This window comes from Lactuca saligna, chromosome 5 (genome assembly GCF_052625555.1).
Source record: "Lactuca saligna cultivar CGN05327 chromosome 5, ASM5262555v1, whole genome shotgun sequence".
Taxonomy (NCBI): Eukaryota; Viridiplantae; Streptophyta; class Magnoliopsida; order Asterales; family Asteraceae; genus Lactuca; species Lactuca saligna.
Window position 1 is genome coordinate 256,975,714 of NC_136421.1, and position 23,015 is coordinate 256,998,728.

Here is a 23,015-nt window from a genome sequence, read left to right on the forward strand (position 1 = left end):
CTATACTTTTCACAAAAAGCACATACCTTCTTCCAAATTTGTGGAAACCCATCTTTTCTAAAAAGTAGCAATATTTTCTTTGTCCCTTTTAATAACGAAGTCACTTCCAAAATATCTTGATCTTTTCTTTTTGTAAAATGCTTTGACAAGGTATTCATGAGGCCTAAAAATTCCAAAATCAAGTGTAAAAGAAACACAAACTCAAGTGTCTTGAAATATGACAAAATACCCTTTGTTTAACTATCGTTAGATAAAGTAGACCCTTCATCTTTGACATATTTAAGGACTGCAACAACTTCTGAAAACAAATTCATCAAACTTACAATTGTTCTATATTGTGAACCATATCTAGTATCTCCAGCTCGAAAAAGAGAAAACTCTTGATTCAACCTTGTTCCTGTTATAGTTTCACCAAGACCAATTTCGGATTCAACTATTTCTTTTTGCATCTCTTGTATCATATCTTTTCTCTTACAAGAACCACCAACAACAGTAACCATCAAATCTAGTTGTTCAAAGAATTCTTTAACACCATCATGTTTCATTGCTACACCTACGTCCACTAATTGAAGTTGGTGTGCAAAACAATATATAATGTGCAAAACTATTTTCTTTTAATATCAAAGATTTCAAACGTTGAATGCACCACTCATATTACTTGCTTCGTCATAACCTTTCCCCATCACCTATTTATTTTGAGAAAATTAAAAAAAAAAAAAAAAGATATAAGACATAAAAAAAATTAATCTCTAAATATTATTAAAAGAGAAACCTTATGACATCATCTAAAATAATCTGGGCCGTTGATTGTGTTTTGTTTATAGGTTTTACTATTGGATTAATGTCTAAGCTCGTAACCATATTTGGTAAATACTTGACCTGGTTGTGCATGGTCCTTTTGGGTTGCCTTCACCAAAGCAACTTGACTGGAGAAATTATAGAAAAAGAGGTTATTATGATTTATTAATATGTTTTAAGAATAATACATTAAAAGAGAAATCATATTTAGTAAGTTGACATTGGTCAAGAATTAATTTTGTGATTAAAAGAAGTTAACTAAACTTGGGGCTAAATTGTAATTAGGTGATAGTTGCAAAGTAGGGCAATTGATGCCCTATGGGATAGGATGGACGAATTCAAGGAGATAATGCCCTAGAATTCATCCATGATAAGGTTTCTAGGGTTATCCTTTAGACTGCTTGGTGGGCAAGTAATCAGATAAGGATAAGGACTGAAACCCTTATCTTTACACCTATATAAGGACCCTTGGCTTAGGAAAATCGGCCACTTGATCATAAAAGTTCCTAGAGCCGATTTTCTACCTCTCCCCTCTCTCTGTCTTGCCTCTTCATTTGCTCTTGGTGCTTGTGAGCCATTAGAGGTACTACACTTGTGGTACTTGCTTTCAAAGTCAAGAAGATTGAAGATTTAGGTTGTTATTACAACATAACAACAAGAGGTATGTAATCCCTTATACTTCATGAATTTCGAAATACCTAGGAGCATGCTAGGGTTCTTCATGTGTTCATAATGTTGTGTATCTAATAGTGAAAACATAGATCCGTATCTAGGGTTGCATGCACACATAGGATTGTTTGTATAAAACCCATCAGTGGTATCAAAGCATTTGGTTTTTTGTTTTCAATTAGCATGATATAAATGTATGAATTTAACACTTTAGGGTTTATGGCCAATAAACCCTAGGAGGCATGATTTTCGAAATTAGGGTACTTGAACCCTAAATTTCGAAATTTGATAAGGGTTTTTCAAACCCTTTCCTTAGCCCAAGATTTCGAATTCTAGGGTTTACCAACCCTAGGGTTTTTGAATTTGGCCTCCTCCCCAAGATAAGATCCTAAATTTTAGGGATTAGGATAATGTCATATCTTGTAATTATCTTTTAATTGTTTAAACATGGTAATTAAAGATTTTGAATTATCCCATCCCATATTTTTGAATTTTAGGGGATTTAAGGTATTAGGTTAAATTAATTGTTTAATTTAAAAGATAATCATTCTAGATTTGATGATTAAAATTAATTGTTTAATTTAAGGATAATTATTAAATCATGAGTTTTAATATTTAAAATTTTAAAATTTAAAAGTTTTATATTTCGAAAATTTTAAATTGAAATTAAAACCCTAGTATTTTGAAATGTTTAAAATACACCTTATACTATTATAATATTACATGATTAATCTATCTATATATATATATATATATATATATATATATATATATATATATATATATATATATATATATAAGTAAAATGCTAGTCTTACCGATAGTAGGTCTCATTCACGAAGCCAATCTATAAGGGGGTATAAGCTTATGGCCTATAAAATGGCCATTTAATAGGTATCCACTCTCACCCACTACTTCCTTGATTAGTGGAGGGTCGTTAGTCGAACTGGTAGGATAGGGCAAACCCTTCCTCATTAAAAGTATAATGAATTATAAAAGTAACTGAATGTTTTTACAACAATTCTCAATCTTAGTTACTTTAGGAAAAGTGAATTGGTGCAATTCCATTAAATTACACTTTGCACCCTTTCTAAGACATTAGTGGAGCGTGTCTGGTTAATCGGCAAACTAATTGGACTCTAAGCATAGGTGGAAAAGTGTGACACGTTCTTTGTCATAGTTCGATGGAGCGTGTGTGGCTAACCGACACATCGAATAGGTGACTATAACAATGAGGGCACCATGTACATTTGCATGGTTATTCACACCCGCTTCGTGATCATCGACATCCCAGTCAAAAACTAGAGGGGCACATCGAGATTTAAACATGCCATTGAAAAGTTCAATGAATCTCAAAGGAATCTAGGAGTTTTCAATATATTTAAAACTTAATATCTTTTTCGTTTTTCATGGTGGAGAATTAGTGAATCGTCATTCACTTACCTTCAAATTATTTGCATGTTAGATTACGACATCCCTCTTCTAATTTGTAAATAATGTTGTTGGATCCTAGCCCTAATTTATCATTTGTGTGTTTAATTGGGGATTCATTTCTAATCAAACTTTGTCCTTTCCTATTTCTGATGTCGAACGTCAACAATGCTTTCGGCTCCAACTCCTTAGGCTCATTCTCATTTATGAACTTATGTGGGAGAGTGATATTCGACAGGTCCAATTTTAATGATTGGATCCGCAACATTCGAATGGTCACTCGCTACAAGGATAAATAGTATGTCCTTGATGAGAAGTTGAAGGAAATCAACCTTAACACTGCCACTGCTGAAGAAATCGCTGCCTTTGAGGCCCATGAGTGTGATGCCACGAAAGTCCATTGCATCATGCTAGTGACCATGACTGCAAAACTCCAAAAGTCCTATGAGGACATGTATACCTATGAAATGCATCAAGACTTGTTGGACCGAGACCACCAAAGTGCGAGGCAAGAAAGGTATGAGATCATCAGTTCGATGATCACTACCAAAATGGGTAGTGGAGAGTCCCTTACCGCTCATCTGCAAAAGATGTAGAGATATGTTGATCGCCTACTGAAGTTAAATGTTAACTTCGATGAAGAGCTAGCAATTGACATCATCATTCACTCCTGGACTCCATGCTACAACCAGTTCTGCATGACCTACCACATGAATAAGGAAGAGGTTACCTTGAGCAAGCTTCAAGGCTTGCTAAGGACTACTAAGAGCAATCTCAAGGATAAGTCTATTGTGCCGAATCCCACTCCCACTATTGCGCCTGTTTTGGCAATAGGTCAAGGGAAGGGTAAGAAGAGGAAGGCTCCCTTAAAGATCCACCACAAAGGAAATTCCTAAGATGGAACCTCTTCTAGTGGAACCAAAGTTGGTTCGGCTAAGCCCAACTCCAACCCTAAGGAGGCAGAGTGCCACCACTGCCACAAGATAGGGCATTGGAAGAGAAGTTGTCCAGAATATCTGCAAGCCATCAAGGATAGGAAGATCAATCCATCTTTTGCAGGTATTTACAAAATTAAATCTAGTGATTCATCGCATGCTATTTCTTGGGTTCTTGATACATGATGTGGTTTTCACATATGTTCTGATTTGCAAGGACTATGAAGAAATAGGGATGTGGTGCAAGGAAGGATAAATATAATCATGGGAAATAGAAGATCGTCGTCTGTCACCAAGATTGGAGTTTATTCATTAGTGCTTAGTAATGCATTAGGTTTGGATTTAAACAATTGTTGCTATTTTCCAGATATGGCAAGAAACATCATTTCTTTTCATGATTTATATAGACAAGGTTTTAGATATTCATTTGATAATAAAAAGGGTTCTATTTATGCTCATCTTAATAGTTTTTTATATTTTGAAGCATTTCCTTGTAATGGAATATATGAAACTGTGATGGTTGTAGATAACTTAGGAAATGAAGTGTTGTGTGTGGATTTTTCCAATAGTATGGATAAAGCATGCATGTGGTATTGTCATCTTGGATATGTAAACAAAAAACACATATCCCAACTCCAAACGGATGGAGTGTTGGAGTCATTCGACCTTAGGGACGATGACGTGTGCGAGTCTTGTTTACTTGGAAAGATGACCAAGTCACCCTTTACTGGCACTTTTGAAAAGGGTGAGGGTCTATTGGATCTCATACACACCGATGTTTGTGGGCCCTTTAGATCGAACATAAGGGATGCGAACCGCTTCTATGTGACTTTCACCGACGATTATAGCAGATATGGGTATATCTACTTAATCAAGAACAAGTCGGAAACCATTGAAAAGTTCAAAGAGTTCAAACAAGAAGTGGAGAATTAGTTGGTCAGGAAAATCAAGATGCTTCGATTCGATCGAGGAGGAGAGTGCCTAAGTCTTGAGTTCCACGACTACCTCAAGGAATGCAGAATAGTTTCGCAATTGACACCACCTAGGAAACCACAATTAAATGATGTAGCTGAGAGGCGTAATCGAACCTTGCTCGACATGGTTCGTTCTATGATGAGTCATGCTTCACTACCTATCTCATTCCGGGGGTATGCCTTAGAGACTGCCACCCGTATCCTTAACTTAGTCCCTACAAAGAAGGTTTCCAAAACACCTCACGAGATGTGGACAGGGAAGGTGCCCTCGTTAACACATATCATGGTTTGGGGTTGCGAGGCTTTCGTAAGACGAGAGACTCACGACAAACTCAAACCTCATAATGAGCGATGTATTTTCATTGGCTACCCGTAGAAGTCCTTTGGATATCTCTTCTATAGACCGAGTAACAATGTTGTCTTCGTTGCGAGGAGAGGGGTTTTTCGAGAGAGAGAACTCATAAGCCGATGGGACAGTGGGAGGCAAATCGATCTTAAAGAGATTCAAGAGTTGAGCGATGAAGGAACCTCTAAAACTGGCGCTCAACCCGAGGAGGAAACTCCGGTTGAACCAATTGAGGAGTCCTTACCTCTTAGACGTTCTGCGATAGTTACAGTTCAACCCCAGTTGTATGGTTTTCATATTACTATAGTAGGGGACACGTATATTAGTGATAGTAAAATAATAAATTTGGATGAACCTAATAGCTATAAGGAAGCCATGGCAGGCCCGAAGTCTGCAAAATGGAAAGAGGTGATGGACAGCGAGATTCAGTACATGTATGATAACCAAGTTTGGAGCTTGGTTGATCATGTACCAGGTCGTACGACGTTCGGGTACAAATGGATTTTCAAGAAGAAGACCGACATGGATGGGAATGTACACACTTATGAGGCACGATTGGTTGCCAAGGTTGTACTCAAACTCTAGGAGTTGACTATGATGAGACCTTCTCAACAGTTGAGAAGATAAAATCTATTAGGTTGATGCTGCTCATTACTGCATTTCATGATTATGAAATATGGTAACTAGGTGTCAAAACCGCTTTACTTAATAGGATGTTGGCTGAGGATAAACATGGCTCAGCCATAGGGTTTTGTCAATGCGAAGCATCCCAATAGAGTGTGTAAGATTGAGAAGTCCATTTATGGACTTAAGCAAGTGTCTCACATATGGATTCTTTGTTTCGATGAGAAAGTCAAAGATTTTGGGTTTTTGCGAAGCGAAGATGAATCATGTGTATATGTCAAAGCAGTGGGAGTATAGTCAGCTTCCATGTATTGTATGTCGATGACATACTACTCACAGGAAACGACATCCCGACACTGCAGGAACTTAAGTCCTTACTTAGGAAGTGTTTCACTATGAAGGACCTCAGAGAAGCTGCCTATATTTTGGGAATAAGGATAGTGAGAAACAGGAGTAAAAGACTAATAGGACTTAGTCAGAATACTTACTTGGACAAGGTACTAAAACGTTTTAGTATGGATAATTCCAAGAAAGGGGAGTTACCAATCCAAAGTAATGCCAAGTTGAGTAAGACTCAAAGTCCGAGTACCGAAGTCGAAATAGAAGAGATGAGTCGAGTACCTTACTCTTCCGCAGTTGGCTCGATCATGTATGTTATGACTTGTACTTGCGCTGATGTGGCCTTCGCTTTGAGCATGGTCAGCAGATATCAAGGGAACCATGGAAAAGCACATTGGACCGCAGTCTAGAATATCCTTAAGTACATTCGGAGGACCAAGGAATGGTTTCTAGTCCTCGGTGGGAGTGATGACTTAAAGGTGCGAGGGTACCGTAGCTGATTCAACGTGCGAATCAGAGTACGTTGCGGCAAGCGAAGCATCAAAAGAGGCAATATGGCTGAAGAATTTCATTGGAGACCTTGGAGTTGTGCCAGCCATACAGGAGCCCATGGAAATTTTCTATGATAACGAAGGAGCGGTTGCCTTGACCAAGGAACTAAGGGATCACGGTAGATCTCGGCATATTGACAAACAATATCACTTTATTCGACATCGGGTAGAAGAAGGACTCCTCGTAGTGAAGACGGTATCGTCAGAAGATAACCTAGAAGATCCGCTTATGAAGGGATTGAGTAGGGTTAAGCACTTGCAGCACACTAGGAGCATTGGGCTGGAGGATGATATTAGTTTAGATGGGATAGTTTGGAAACGTGTAATAGATAAATGTAATTGACATTTGATGATTAAATAAATGAGTATTATTTATTAGTAAAGTTACTATCTTATGTGAATTATTTACCTATTGTTTCATTTTGCATGTTTTGACTTCCTGAATAATAGATTATTCAAACGGTCCACAGTCATTCATATGTTGGAAGTAGGTATGAATGAAGATTGTCATGAATAGATGTGTAGATTGTCTTAAAGTATTAGACATAGCAAAGGTTTACTACAACATTCATGAGTGCTTATGAACAAGTTTTGAGCATTGGAATAAACCCACACTTGCTGGAATCACTTCATGGAATTTATCATGAGTGATCGTAAGACGATAATATCATATGGTCTTAAAACCTAGATATATGGTTTATTGTTTGCTGATTGGTTGTGCATTGATAATGTGAAAACGCATCAGTAACTTGATGTTATAAAACGCATTGTTGTGTATGATTTAATTAGTGAATATTAAATGCATATAAGTCGAATTTTATCTTTTCATTTTATCCTAAGAGGGTAAAAGCGATATCAGGGACCCTTGATGATTTGGTTTGACTTATGTGTTGGGCCCGGTCAGGACTGAATTGATGTGTTCAATTAAGTTCTATGTCAAACGAATCTGAGATCGAGAAACAAACTGCTGGACAATAATTATGACTATGTTCCATGTGATTGTCCGCACGATATCTAGAACAGATGATTTTTTGATCCCTTATCTAAAGGACAGGATGTTGATAAGATCGGTGTTCGACGTCTTTGAGAGCTACGATTGCTAATCGGATTGTGCTTTCATTTATGGTTACTAGACTTATCCAAGTGGGAGACTGTTGGATTAGTGTCTAAGCTCGTAACCATATTTGGTAAGTACTTGACCCGGTTGTGCATGGTCCTTTTGGGTTGCCTTCACCAAAGCAACTTGACTGGAGAAATGATAGAGAAAGAGGTTATTATGATTTATTAATATGTTATAAGAATAATATATTAAAAGAGAAATCATACTTATTTAGTTGACATTGGTCAAGAATTAATTTTGTGATTAAAAGAAGTTAATTAAACTAGGGGGCTGAATTGTAATTATGTGATAGCTGTAAAGTAGGGAAATGGATTCCCTATGGGATAGGTGGATGAATTCAAGGAGATAAAGCCCTAGAATTCGTCCATGATAAGATTTCAAGGGTTATCCTTTGGACTGCTTGGTGGGCAAGTAATCAGATAAGGATAAAGACTGAAACCCTAATTCCTACACCTATATAAGGATCCCCTGGCTTAGGAAAATCGGTCACTTGATCCTAGAAGTTCCTAGAACTGATTTTTTGCCTCTCTCTCTCTCTCTCTCTCTCTCTCTCTCTTTCTCTCTCTTAGCTCTCCATTTGCTCTTGGTGTTGTGTTTGGTTCTTGGTTCCATCTTTTTAATCGGTAACTATGATCCTATTTTCGAAAACAATAAACTCAATGTTAAAATTAAATGTTATATATAATGAAATTATGATGCTACGTGTGTGTATACCTTTGTAAAAAATCAATAGACAAGACCAGAGAGGACATGACATAATATAACAGGCGGGGTTTTACAAAATACATGAACGCCCTCATTAGAAAGTTTTCTTATGTCTCTGGTAGTAACTGAATAAGACTAAGAAATATACCTTCTTAAAAACTGATGTAAGCTTTAAATTTAAATATAATCATGTTGTGAAAGATGAAAATAGGCTCCCGTATTCTTTGTTCAAAAAGAATTGGTACCATACATGGGCACGTAAGAATGAACGATATAATAGAAGTGTGTACTCAACTAGAGTCAGCATTTGACCCCAAAATACCAAAAACACCCCTCGAAACCTTCTGAAAAAAATCAGTTATACTCAAGAACCAAAAATGTAATATACTCTAAACTTATGTGTGTGTATATATATATATATATATATATATATATATATATATACATAATTTTTGTTGTTATGCCATACCTTTTTTTTAGTTTTGGTCCAAAGGCAAAATGGTCATTTAAAAAGAAAACTAACAATTAGGTTGTTAACTTAGGCAATCATAAAAGTTTTGTGAAACAGTGAAACAAGGTCCAAAAACTGCAACCTGATTCTTTCAGGGATCAAAATAGAAAAATCAACTAAACACAGGGACCAACTATGTAAACTAATAAAAATAAATGAAAAAACTTTAGTTTACACTGATCCCCACTATAACACCCCCCCCTGGCGGTAGTTTTGAGGTCATGGTGGTGGATTGAGCTTCATCACTTCTGCCTCTAATTTGCTCTTTGCTTTGTAGGAATGAAGTTCTTTATTACCACCGAATCATTTCTTGCACGTTCAGGATCCATTGTGTAACACCCGTTTATTTAATACGTAATAAATTAATTAATGATTGTATTATAGCCCTAAAATCAATAATTATTTAGCAAGGTGTGATTTCGAGGAGCTAATTGTAAAGATTTTAGAAGTCTGGGATTAAGAGTGTAAGTTACGAACTCAGTTTGTAAATATATATGAAGATAGGGAACCGTGGTAACTAATTGGATTTAATTTGAAAAGGAAAAGAGGTGGAGGGCTGAATATGTCATAATTACGATATTAAGGGTTGTTTAGTAATTCATGGGTCGGATTTGAAAAGGATGTTCGAGGTTAGGGTAGAAAGGGAAAATTATTGACTTGATTTATGAGAAAAGCGGGAGGGATGGACTGTTGTCGCCATTATGGAAAACTTTTAAAGGAGTCGTGTAACGCTCGTGTTTTCTGTTTTGCATAATTATAAAATATGTATTTACGTCGGTCGACGATTGTAACCTTTTAAAAATAAGTGAAACGATATTCTTTAATGTTACATCTATTTTTCAACGATAATTAATAGTTATATTTTACGACGTTAGTTATTGATTGTTAAAATTATTTAGGTCGCACAACAATATCCATTATATATTTGATAATATTATTTTGTATTGAGATATCATATTGAAGATCATTATATATTTTATAAATTGTAATTCTTTATTATTATAAAACAATATTGGAATGTATTAGTGAAGTTATTATAACAATAGAAAATTGAATAATGATATATATTTGTATACGGGTAAAATCGACATGTAGAGATGTAGAAGTTTTAATTAAAATATATATTAATTAGAAAAGGAAATGGACATATATGAATTTTATATAGATTTATAAGGTTTATATGTGTAAATTATATAATAATTGTGAATTCATATAAAACAAAAAGAAATGTAGGTGTCATGCAAAATAAAAAGATACGTGAGACTAATAGTTGAGTAATATACGAAAGAAGAATTTAAATGACGCGTAGCAATTTGTTCAAATCTTATCATACCATTAAATTTAGAAAATATTATTGAAAGGAGAATTTCGGTTAATAGAAGCTTGAGGAGTTACTATCGGAATTCATTACGATTTGAGATATACACTCGTCAAATCAAGTGAGTCTATAGTCATTTTCATCTTAAACATAGATATAAAGTATTTAATATAAATTACGTGCTATGTGTGCATATTGTCTGAATACTTGTTGTCTATACTGATGAAAGATTTTTATACATGTTTTAAATGATTTAAACTGTATATGTAATTTATATCTACAAGAATGTTGGGGTAAAACATGGGTGGATGTAATAGATGGTGTGTGATAATATGATGAGAGACCTCGATGTTGTTGTTGATTATGTCATCTAGCGGAGTATGGATGACAAACACGGACTCTTCTTGATAGTCCAGTGGAATGCTAGTAGGCTCGCAATCTGTAGGTGTTTGTGAACGATGTGTTCACCGGTGTACTTCATCCCCACATGTTTGCCTTAAGGATATTTATTGTTGAGGAATCCCCTTAGCAGTAGTGTCCATCCCGATGATGATCCTTAGGCTAGGTCCCTTATGATAGGCGTTTAGGGACGTAAAGTGAGGATAACGGGAACGGGTAATCGGGTTATTATTGGTTGATGAAATTAAATAACGTATTTATTGTGGGTTGAAAACCCTATGTGCTCACTAAGCTCCCAAGCCTAACCCACTCAGTTTCATGTATTAGAGGTAGTGGCGCTCGAGCATAGATGTGATGTTTTGGATGAGGGATTACAGATATAGGCCTGTATATATGAAATAATGTAGTAAAGCTTATATTGTATTGTTTATGCTTTTGATTTGTATCGAACTTGACATCCCGAGTCTTTTAATGAAATACATTTCTTTGGAAATGCTTTTGATAAATCTTTATCATATTTTGTTTTGGGACAAATTCTACAACACTTTTATTTAAAATGTTACACTGATTTTCAAACAAGCATAAACAAAATCGGTCTTTTCTGGCAGTGAAAATGGGGCTGTCACAAGTCGGGTATTTAAGGTCCTGTAACCCTAACCCTAGCACAAACAATTGCAGCTGCCATCTCCTTCTTTATTCCAGTAGCTGCCATCGCCGGAGCCCTCCAGCCGTCACCTTTCTTTGTTATTCCGATCAGGCGAGACCGGCGAGTTCCAACCGATGTTTTGTGGTTCATGTGTGTGTTTTCGTATCTCAGCCGTTGTTGTGTGTGTTTCAGTTATCACCACAGGAATGTGTGGGCGAAGGGTTGGCTGGAAAATGCTAGAACACCACCATTGCAGCCAACCATGGTGGCTATCGCCGGAAAAGCTCTTCTGCCACCACTAGCCACCATGAAAGGTGGCTTTGGGTGTGTTTTTGGGTGTACGTTCGTGTGTAATTGCTGCTACTGTTTTGATGAGGTTGTATGTGTGTTTGTATGGCCGGAAAGTCCACAGCCACCACCGTGAGGTGGTGGCTGCCACCGTGTACCACCATTAACCACCACAAGGGTGGTTGCGTGTGTGTGTTCATTTAGTATAGTGTGTGTGTTTTTCGTGAGTTCATTGTAAATTGTAAAATTGGAATGATGAAAGAAAAATCAAACCACCACCTTAGGGTGGTTGCTACCGCCATCGACTGCCGCGTCGGGTGGCGGTGCGCTTGCCTCGTTGAGTTCAATTCGCTTAAGGTGCTTGAAACCCTAATGGGCCTTGTAAGCCCTAATGGTCCCTAATTGACCCAAATAAAACCCTAGTGGGCTTAATGATATTCTAGTGGGCTGAATAGGCCTAATAAAGCCCTAATTGACCTAAAAGCCCAACAAATTGATAAATGGGCTAATATTTGGTTTGGAAAACCCTAATGCTAATAAAACCCTAATTTGGGAAATTAACCGGGATATGCGGGAATTATTTAATAACTTGAAATATTAAATAATAATCATTCGCAAAGATTAATCTAAGCGATATTGGACTTAATGGATTAAGTCCTTAGAGGATTAAGTCCTTAATGGGTTAAGTTTGAAACTTAACCCCAATCATCATTTTATGTGAAACCCTAATTTGACTTGGGTTTATTGTTGGGCCTCTCTATTGGGCCTTGATGATTGGGTTATTAATGGGCCATCCAAAGTCAAGCGATTGGACTAGAATAATTTAATGGGCGTATGGTGAGGCCCATGTAAGGGGTTTGGGCCCAATTTGGAAAATTGAGCCATAGTTTGGGCCTTAATGATTATATGATATTGGGTCATTAGAATGTCAAATGTTGGACTAGAATAAATGTTTGGGCCTTAGAGTGAGACCATGTAATGGTTTTGGCCCAATTTGGAAAATTGGGCCATATGTTGGGCTTTGAGGCATAGTTGGACTTCTGGGCCTTTGGATTGGGCCTCGGGCTTTAATCAAGCCAAGTTAGGGGTAGAGTAGCCTTTGGATTGGGCCTCGGGCTTTAATCAAGCCAAGTTATTAATTGGGTGTTATTTTGGTGTTGACAGTTCGGGAATCTGTCATCCAATAGTTGGGGTTGTATCTACGGGACTTCAATAGTGTGGGATTGTGTCTACGGGACTTCAGCAGTGTGAGGTGAGTTACCTTCCAGTAGGGGTGGGTCTAAAGCACCAATGTCGGCCCATCAGTAGGTGACTATACTTAAGATGATTGTCTTTGTGATAGTTATCAAGTTGCCATTATTTGATATGCTTATTGTGTTGGGATGTTAAGAGATATGTGTTAGTAGTAGTTGGGGTGCAGTAGTCCCCAGTTACCGGTTGAAAGATACCGATGATGGTTACCGATTGAAAGATACCGAAGGGGTGGACAGAACCCATGCATGTCTAGTAGTATGTTTATGATATGTTATTATGTGACCAGTATGGTTATGATATGCCATTATGTGAGCAATATGTTTAAGATATGTTATTATGTGAGATATGCCATTATGTGATTCAGTATGTTTATGTTATGTTATCATGGAACCAATATGTATATGGCATGTTATTATGTGATAGTGATAGGGGGTGAAAGAGTCCCCGGATACCGGTTGAAAGATACCGAAGGGAATGTTAGCTCCTGGTTACCGGTTGAAAGATACCAAAGGGGAGGTTAGTTCCCGAGTACCGGTTGAAAGATACCGAAGGGAAGGTTAGCTCCTGGTTACCAGTTGAAAGATACCGAAAGGGAGGTTAGTTCTTGAGTATCGGTTGAAAGATACCGAATAAGAGTCCAACTCTGAGTTATGCTAGACAGATACCGGTTGAAAGATATCGAAGGATAGGCGTCATGTGGTATGTGGTATGATGGGGGAACTCACTAAGCTTCGTGCTTAAAGTTTACAGTTTTGGTTTCAGGTACTCGTTTTCAATGGAAAGGAGCCGGCTTGATCGCAGCGCATCACACTATGGTTTTCTGCACATGAGATCTTTGGGGATTACACTCTGATATTGTTTTATGCTGACATGTTTTGATTATTTTTACTTTGGCTTTTGACACGACATGATATTATGGATGTTTTCTTATACTGTTGGTCTATAATAACTTATCTAAAAATGAAATTTTTGGTCTTGAATTTTGGGATGTTAAACATTGATATAATCCCTTTTGTATTTCAATTTCAATAACAAAACTTGAATGAATTAATTTCTCATTGAAGTTAATAAATTATAACTTTATCTCACTTCTGGCTCATCCAAGTTTTCTCATTGCTACAGCATCACAAAGTTGATCATATCGTATATTTTTCTAAATAAGAAACACTAATATCAACAAAAGAAGCTATTTAATTTCATAATAAAGTTGAATTAACAAATAAGTAAATAAATAAAATAAGAAGAAGAAGAACCTTGTATTACCACCATATTTTATGTTTGACCTCATCATCATATTTAAATCCTCTCATAATTTGAGGCATTGTGATTAACCTAAATGCAACAATGCTTGGATCTTTCATGTTATCAATAATATGCTGAAACACAAAAACAAATGTTTTGAAGTTTTGGGTGAGATAATTGTTACAAGAGGAAAAGCGGTAGAATTATAATTGGCATTTATCTCATAAGGGGTTTTTTTTGTTTTTTTTTCATTATGTTGTAAGCTTTGCATTGAGGCTTGATAATCTGCAAAGTAAATAAAACTAAGGGGGTGTTTCTTTTTTCCTTCATTAAACTTTGTAGTGAATGACTATATGGATAAAGTGTTCTATGCATAAAGATTATAGATAGAGATGGAAAATAAAAAGCAATGGATTATGAGAAATCACAAAAATAAGAACCAAACCTAGGAACCAACATCGAACAAAAACCCTACTTTCTTTACTTCAAAAAAATCAACATACCTGCACATATTCAAAACCGTAGAACGAATTTCACAAAAAAAAATGTTATTTCATAAAAAAATGATCCTTAAAAAATAAGATGGTGGTAAACCGGAAAAGACATATCAAAATCAACAAAAAAATGAAGATATAAATATAAATGATGCACCTGATAAATGATTTATGTCATGTTATCTGTAAAATAAAAAAGAAGCCATCAATGAATCTTAACATTGTCAAAGATAGTGACAATAACTCGGATTATGGAAAAAAAAGACTTGATATTAGAGATGAAGTGGAGGGAGATGATTAGCTCCGTTGCAGATTTATTTGTTATAGTTTCTTTATATTTAATATTGTGTGGGGTTTTATGTGGTTCATTTTGAAGGAACGTAAATAAGTTGCTATTTTTTGAAATAAAAAGTTCGATTTCGCAGTATAGCCATAAAGTAACAATGTATTTTGAAAGTACATTGTCAAATGTTGGATTATACTTGTGTAAACTCATTTTCACGCATGGTTGGCTATATATAGTTGTTTTTTGTGTCACAAGTAAAAAATGTTTAAAGGTACTTATATGCGACGAACAAGGTTATTGAACTAATAAATCAAAAAATGTTGTCTATAAAGAGGTCATTCAACGCTATATATATTTACCGATTTCAGTGTGATTTCTATACATTTTAATAATACCAATAACCCTACTTTTTATAATTATTTTGTTATATCTATACAAATTTGTATTTTATTTAGGTGTTCCCCGCGATTAATGCGGGTCGTAATCTAGTAAACAAATATAAGACATAAAAAAACTAATATCACATTAAAGAAATAAATATTTTAAGATTTCTCACCTGAGCCATACTCAAGTTGTTATCGGTGAACACAGTATCGATGGCGGCTTTAAGAGTCAATGAATATGTATCTAACATATGAACAACTCCAATATATATTTCCTTTACAATCCCGAGTATATCAAAATATCTCAAAAATATCGCCATTTGTTTTTTTCTTTGGAAACATCACTAGACTCATCAACTAATATACCAAACACATATTTATCAATTTCATCACATATAGAGTTGATTATTCCTTTTGAAAAGCAATTGACAATATCTTTTTGAATCGTTAGAGAAGTCAACTTTTAATTTCTTTGGAGTATTTTCTAAAGTGACATTAAAAATATTATTTATATCTTCTCTAATCAAAGATATGATTTCAGTGAAAAATTCTTTATTATTAGAACTCTCCATCTCATCATGTCCATGAAATGGTAACGTCTTTTTCAATAAAAATCTACAACTGCAAGTTGTAGCACGTAATTGAATTTTATAATTACTTTTCTGAAGTTTCGTTTGAATGAAAGACTGACAAATATAAAGTTTTTTCTCAATAGCAAATCACACTTTTATTGTGTCATGTGGTGGTAGCTTTGAATACTATCCATATGTTTTCAGAATGATTTTTTTACTCTAAGTGCCAAATCATTCGCTTATAAATGCATCTCTTGCACCTTGTTCCCCAACCATATCTCTAAACAAGTAGCAACACAAACAATACACCTTTTTTTTTTTTTTTTTTTTAATGCTATAACCTAACTATGGAAATTCAATAAACGATTCCACAACAAAATGTCTTAGCTTCTTACCAAATAATATAAATTCAAAATTATTCTCCTTTGGTTGACAAGGTCCATTAATCAAATATGTGTTCCTTATTTCATCACTTTGATATAGAGACGAGCAACGGGCCGAACCCGGACCGGACCTGCCCAAAGACCGAAAATCATGAATTACCTTACCCACAAACCAGATCGTTTTTTGGTGTAACGGGTTCGGGTCCGGTTCCAGGTACTAAACCAGGTTTTGGGTTTTGGACCAAATTATACTTTCACAGTGTTGTTTACGGTTTCGAGCCGGTCTTGTTTCGGGTAACAAACTGGGTTTTGTATCTTCGTTGTTTACGGTTTCAGGTTTTGTTTGTAGTATTACTCTCTAGTCTCTATCATACTATTTCAAGTTATAATATTACTATGTAATATCCATCATTCATATTTTTGTTGTTTTTACCATTGGAATAAAAAAATACATAATTCAAGATGAATGTAAATGTAATAAGTAGCAAATCAAATTTACCATAATATTATTGTACCAAAATAGTAATAACCAAACAATCATTGTACCAAACTAATAATAACCATGTATTAACCGAATTACCACTATACCAAAACAAACAATTTATGAAAAAAAAAACAATTAAACTTCAATCGGCTTCTTTCCATTCCCTCTATCTTCTTTTTCCTCCATCGTCGCTTCAATCGCTACCAAAGGGTAGTGGGTATCTAAATTTTTTAACAAACAACAAATAAATAAAATATGATTTAAATTTACTACCTAACGCTATGTCATCATCCTTCAATATGTCTTCATCATCATCTATAATGAGTTTGCGTGATTTTCTTACCCGATCTTGGGTACATACTAAAGCTTCAACAATCGATGTATTCAAACATGTTCTATACGCATCCATAATTCGACTGCAATTACTGAAAGCGGATTCTGACGCAACGGTCGTCACTTGTATGGATAAAATATCTAACAACAAAACCATCATAAAGTTATAAATATAATCATTAATTACTTAAACATATACAACATGTATTGGGGTACGACATCTCGGTAGTTTGTAGAACCACCTTTGTCTGTCCCATCACCTTGTGATCAACCTCGCCTCTACAGACCGGGGTACGACATATCCGCCCATACAACAGCTCAAAAGGTAGAGCACCAATGCTCGAATGAAAATTGTTGTTGTAGGAGAACTCTGCAAGGGGTAGGTAGGAGTCCCAGCTCCCACTAAAATCAACGACGCAGGCCCGCAACATATCATCGAGGGTCTGAATGGTTCGCTCGCTCTGGCCATCGATTTGCAGACAATAAGCTGTGCTGAAATACAACCTGGTTCTAGTTCCTCATGAAACTTCTGCCAAAAACGGGAGGTTAACCAAACATCACGATCTAATACAATAGAGACTAGCACCCCATGGTGAGCAATGATCTCGCAGATATACACAACAGCCAACTTCTCGGCCGTTTAAATTTGTCGGCTTCATCAAAACCGTTGGTACAAAGTATTTTACGGGAGTTCACCTACAACAAATAGGTTTAGAATAGCTTTTTTAATCCTATCCTCATCGTGTTTCCATACGGTGACACTAGTACCATCCCCAAAAGGTTGTTTTTAAAATTGTAAAGTATTTTGCCCTTTAATATTATCCGGATTTTGTTGGCATTTGTTTGCATGTCTAAGTAAGCTAGAAGTTCCATTTATGTTTACATTGGAATTAAAGACTTTAAAGCAATGCTTACACTTAGATTTATTGGTTTTCTTTCAATCTTCGCCCATAACCACTTCCATAGTATCCCAACATTTTGCCCTTTTCTTTGTGGTCCTCGTTTTCTTTTATTTTTTTCTCTAGCAATGCAGTGTTATCTTCAATATTTATGTCTCTTTTGTCGGTATCAACATCATCATCATCAATAATATGTGGCATGTTATCAACAAAGGCATCATCATCCTACAATACAATAAAGTAAAAATAATTACTTAGGCATTCAAAATAAGGTATTCAAGAATAAAAAATAAACAATTTAACATTAGCCATTACAACTTACAACATCAAAATTCAACAATTTTAACATTAGTCATTACAACATCAAAAATCAACAATCATTCAACAATACTAAAGAATAATCACTTATACCAAGCATGTACGATCAAGAGTTCAAGACTAGACCTAAAAAAAATCTTTGCATTAACAAAAATAGAAATATAGGCAACAACAACAAATGCAATTAAAAGAGCGACAATTGGCTCATGGGTTAATCTTTAATTGCAAGAAATCCTTACTTTTTCATTAAAAAAAGATCCATAAGAAACCCATACTATTAGCTAGAGATGCATGCCTATATTTTCATTAAACAGAGATATATATCACCATACAGTTAATTGAGCGGTGTAATACTAATGTAAAGCAAATTACGATTGACGACATCAAACATAAACATATTTAGACTTACATGACTTCGATTTTCTTCTGTGGAACCAACCCAATTTCCAATCACCATTGTAGAGGAGAGGAAGTATTAGAGAGTAGAAGATTAGTAGCCTAGGGAAGAAATCATCGATCGATACCAACAATGTATCAACGAACACCCGCCGATAGGGTTTTTTTTTTAATTTTGTGTATCGACTTCAATTGGTTTTTTTGTGTACGCTCAAAAAATGCAATAATATCAATAAGTTATTAATAAGTTTTGGTTTTCCGGCCCGGTACGGGTTAACAACCTTATTCCAGGTTCGGTCCGGTCGAAACCCTAAACTCGATTATTGTAAAAAACAAAACTCGAAAACCAGTCCACCTATAAGCATATTCGGTTCGGTCCGGTCCGGGTCCGATCCTAGTTTTTTTTCCGGTATGGTCCAGTCCAACGGGTTGTATGCTTATCCCTACTTTGATAAGGATTATAAGATGTGTTGAATATATTAATGTTGCGTCATTGGGACTATGTTATTTAGTCCATTGTGTATAAACGAGTTGGGCCTGTCCACTTGTATTTAATGCTAGGGTTATAGTATATAAGGGGCATGCATGCTACGTATGTTAGGTAACTTTTCAGAATTATCTTTGTAACCCTAATTAATGCCTCTACAGAAGCAATTCTTCATCGAGTTCTTCTTAGGCGTGAGAGTTAATCATTCAGCACCAGTTTGATCATATTGTGTTCTTTACCTACTTTAATCTATTCGATCTCTAAGGATATATTCCTATCAATTGGTATCAGAGCAGGAGACTGCGTTCTTAATAAGAATCTCTTCTGTTTGAAGAAATTATTAGGGTTTCCACAAATATTGGATATATTAAGAGCCATCACTGATTTATTGATGTTACTCTATGATCTCAATATTAACGTAATAAGTATTTACAGTCTGAATAGTTGCAGGTATTAAAATATCATTCACCCTGTAGAACGAACACTCAAATATCATCTCTTTGCATATCTCAAGTAGCATCGGATCAACCACAAGGATTCCAATTCTCTTTCCTCAAGAATATGAAGTTTGGGAAATGCAATTTGAAGATTATGTTTTGGGTTCAAAAGACAATGGTTATCTGATCTGGGAAGTAATCACTCTAGGTCCATTTGTTCATATAGAAACCAAAAGAAAAATCAAAACCCAAAGAGAATACTACCAACTGCTTCTTGATGTAAAGGACGTGCCTCAAGATGAAAAAGACAAACTCATGAGAAACATTAAAGGAATGAGGATCATCAGATTCGCATTGCAAGCAGATACTTTTCGTCATGTAAGTTTGTATGATACAATGAAGGATATATGGTATAGGTTGAGAGAACTCTATTCTACAGATGAAAATCTAGAACACTCAACTCAAATCCTCTTGTTATCTGAGTTTCGTGAATTCCTTCAAAAGCCTGAAGAAACTCTAAGTGATACTTTCAATCGATACAATCATATTCTCAACAAGATGATGAAGCACGTGATTGGACATGAACTGATTGAGCAAAAGGTCATGTTCATGAACATACTTCAATCAGAGTCGCAAGCAGTGGTGCCAACTGTTAAAGCACACGAACAGTTCAAGAATTATACTATTAAGAAGATTATGGGAATCCTGAAGGCGTGATAGAGTGAGATAATGAAAGAAGCAAAGGTGATATATGGGATGGGGTCTCTAGCCATAGGTGCAAAAGGTAAGACTGTTGTTGATGACAGATCCGATTCAGATCATTCTGAGAACGAGCTTTCAAATGAACACTATGCATTATTGGTGTCCAACCCTAACCGATTTACTAGGAAAAAGTTTCCCTCAAGGAAAAATCGAAACAGTCAGGGAAACTACAGCTCAGAGAAAGTGAAAGAAGAAAGTAAAAGCGGTTCTCAGAAAGAGGAAGAGAAGGAGGAGAAAACGTTAGTTGGTAACTCCAGATACGATTGCAATTATTATCATGGTAAAAACGATATTGCTAAGGAGTGCATGTTGCAAAGGAAGAATGAGAAGAATGAAGAGGAGGATGAGGAGGCCTATCAAAAATGAAAGCTGGAGGAGATTAAGAAGAAAAAATCTAATGATAATTATTTGCCTTCTTTTGTTGTATAGGAAAACATGGCTCAAGGAGAGTTCGGAGGAGTGGAAGTCTACTCAATAGACTCAGAAGATGAAGAGGTACGCAAGCCCACACATGGAAGGGCGTTCACTACGAAACAACAGAATTCGCCGTACTCCACAAGGTGCCTGATGGTATTTGAAGGTGGATCACGATGCAGGAGAATGTAAGTAAGAGTGGAAGGAGCAAAGATAGCTGTTTCGTGACAAAGACTGTTCCAGAATAGATCAACGATTGCGAACTGCTGATCAATAAGGTAAATTCCATTCTTGAATCACTTAATATTCCTACATCTAGATACAAAATAGAATTTAATGATCTAAAATTCACCTTTTCAAGTATAAGCAATAGTTTAAAGCAAACGCGGCTATTAAACTCTAACCTAACCGATCAATTGAGCAGGACAACATCCAAAAGTGAGGAGAGACATATGTGGATCCAAAAGGTTGAGTCAGATTTATCTAAGCCTAGGGATGAATTTATTTATTTACAGAGAGACAATTTAATGCTTTTGAAATAGCGAAACATCTTTTGTTTAATTGCAAAAAGGCTTTATTTTAATATCACTGAACTGCACCTTGATTGTGAACTCGGTAAGAAAATCCATAAAATAATCTTGCCATTTCTCGAATTAAAGGAAGACGAAATAGACGCAGATTGTTACAAATGCGAATCTATCGTTTCGTCTGAAGAAACTTCTGATGCATACAAAGTCAGTCTAGAACGCATTTAAAATTACATTAAGTCCAAAGACCACAAAAACATGTTGAATCAAATTTTGGATGAGAACGACAAAAAGCAGATCAAATCTGATACTGTGCATAAATTTAATTCATTGAATGCTAAATTAAGTTAAGAAAGAAAAATAAATGTTGATAGTACTTTTGAATTTGATGAGGATATTGATATGAGTGTAATTTATGTAGAGGATGAGGTTGACTGTTCAGAGTTTGCTAATAGTGAATCTAAACCTGCGAAACCTCTTATTTTTGAAAATTTTGTTGAATTCGCAAGATTTGTTCAAAACAAACCTGAAATCCTGATAGAAAAGGCAACTATTTCCTAAAGGTTTAAATAACGCCAAATCAAGTTTTTAAATTCAATGGGGTAACAGAAACTCAAACCGTCGAGCTGAAAACCATTGTCGATGAAGACAATAAAGACGGATGTGATTAATTCTTCTGGTCAACTCCCATAGATAATGTTGACGAAACTGTTGGTTTATCTGAAAGAACTTCCTGTAAAGTCAAAGGAAGATATGTGGCTGAACCATTAAATAATCACTCATCATTTGAAAAAGGTAGTCCTAGTGGTACCAAGGAGGTTTGTAGTGAACCCAACTCCGTGAAGAAAAGCGAACTTTAAATGAGAAAAGAGAATCCTAAGGTGAACATCCATAAGTCATCAAAGCAACTTGCTAATAAAAAAATGACAAAGAAATGACAGATATAGAAGAAATCTCATTGAAAGAAAGCAATTTTGGCAATCAAAAAATTCGGATTATGTTCATCATGAAAGAAGGAAGAATCCTAAAGCAAAAGCACATTCACAAGTAAACTCCAATCAGAGTGTACACTGTTATTCTCATAGTCCAAGGGACTCTCAGCAAAAAGGGACTCCAAAACCCTTCTTCGCAAAGCAACAAATGGAGAAACCAAAGCCTTGTTTCTCTAAATCCAAGAAGTCAACAAATAATAATATCAAAGGCAACGGAAAGATGTTTTTAGAACCAAAAGCTCAAACTAAGAAAACTAACGTGAATCCCAAAGAAAAGAAGCTCATCAAAAATCAAATCCATAACAAGAATAAAACCTTTGATTCCATAGAATCTAACTCAAAGGATAACAAAATCAAAGTTTTCACCATCAAACGAAAAGATGAAACCACTCTTATCAAATGAACATATATGGTTAATCTTGATATTACTTTTCCTAGTTATGTGAAAGGCTTACAAGAACCCAAGAAACTTTGGGTTCCTAAATCTGCTTACTTGTTCCAGATTATTTATGACGAATAGTACGACATTAAATGGTACATGGACAGTGGCTGTTCTTGTAATATGACAGGAAGGAAGGAAGAGCTGCGAGAGTTTAGGTCTCTCAAGGATGGCGACAACGTAAAATACGAAAATAATTCATTTGGAAGAATAAAATGCTATGGCATGATAGCAAATGGGGAATTTTCTATTCGTAAGG

General features: G+C 35.6%; 1 protein-coding gene across 1 annotated transcript; it reads right to left on the bottom strand.

Annotated features, from left to right (window-relative positions):
* Positions 1-57: 57 nt before the first annotated feature.
* Positions 58-15,633, bottom strand: LOC145046552 (uncharacterized). The gene is made up of 4 exons (XM_078994839.1): positions 15,487-15,633; positions 659-686; positions 262-562; positions 58-163 (listed from the first exon to the last, which is right to left on the bottom strand). Exons 1-4 carry the CDS (start codon positions 15,631-15,633, stop codon positions 58-60), a joined length of 582 nt encoding a protein of 193 aa, XP_078850965.1.
* Positions 15,634-23,015: the final 7,382 nt, after the last annotated feature.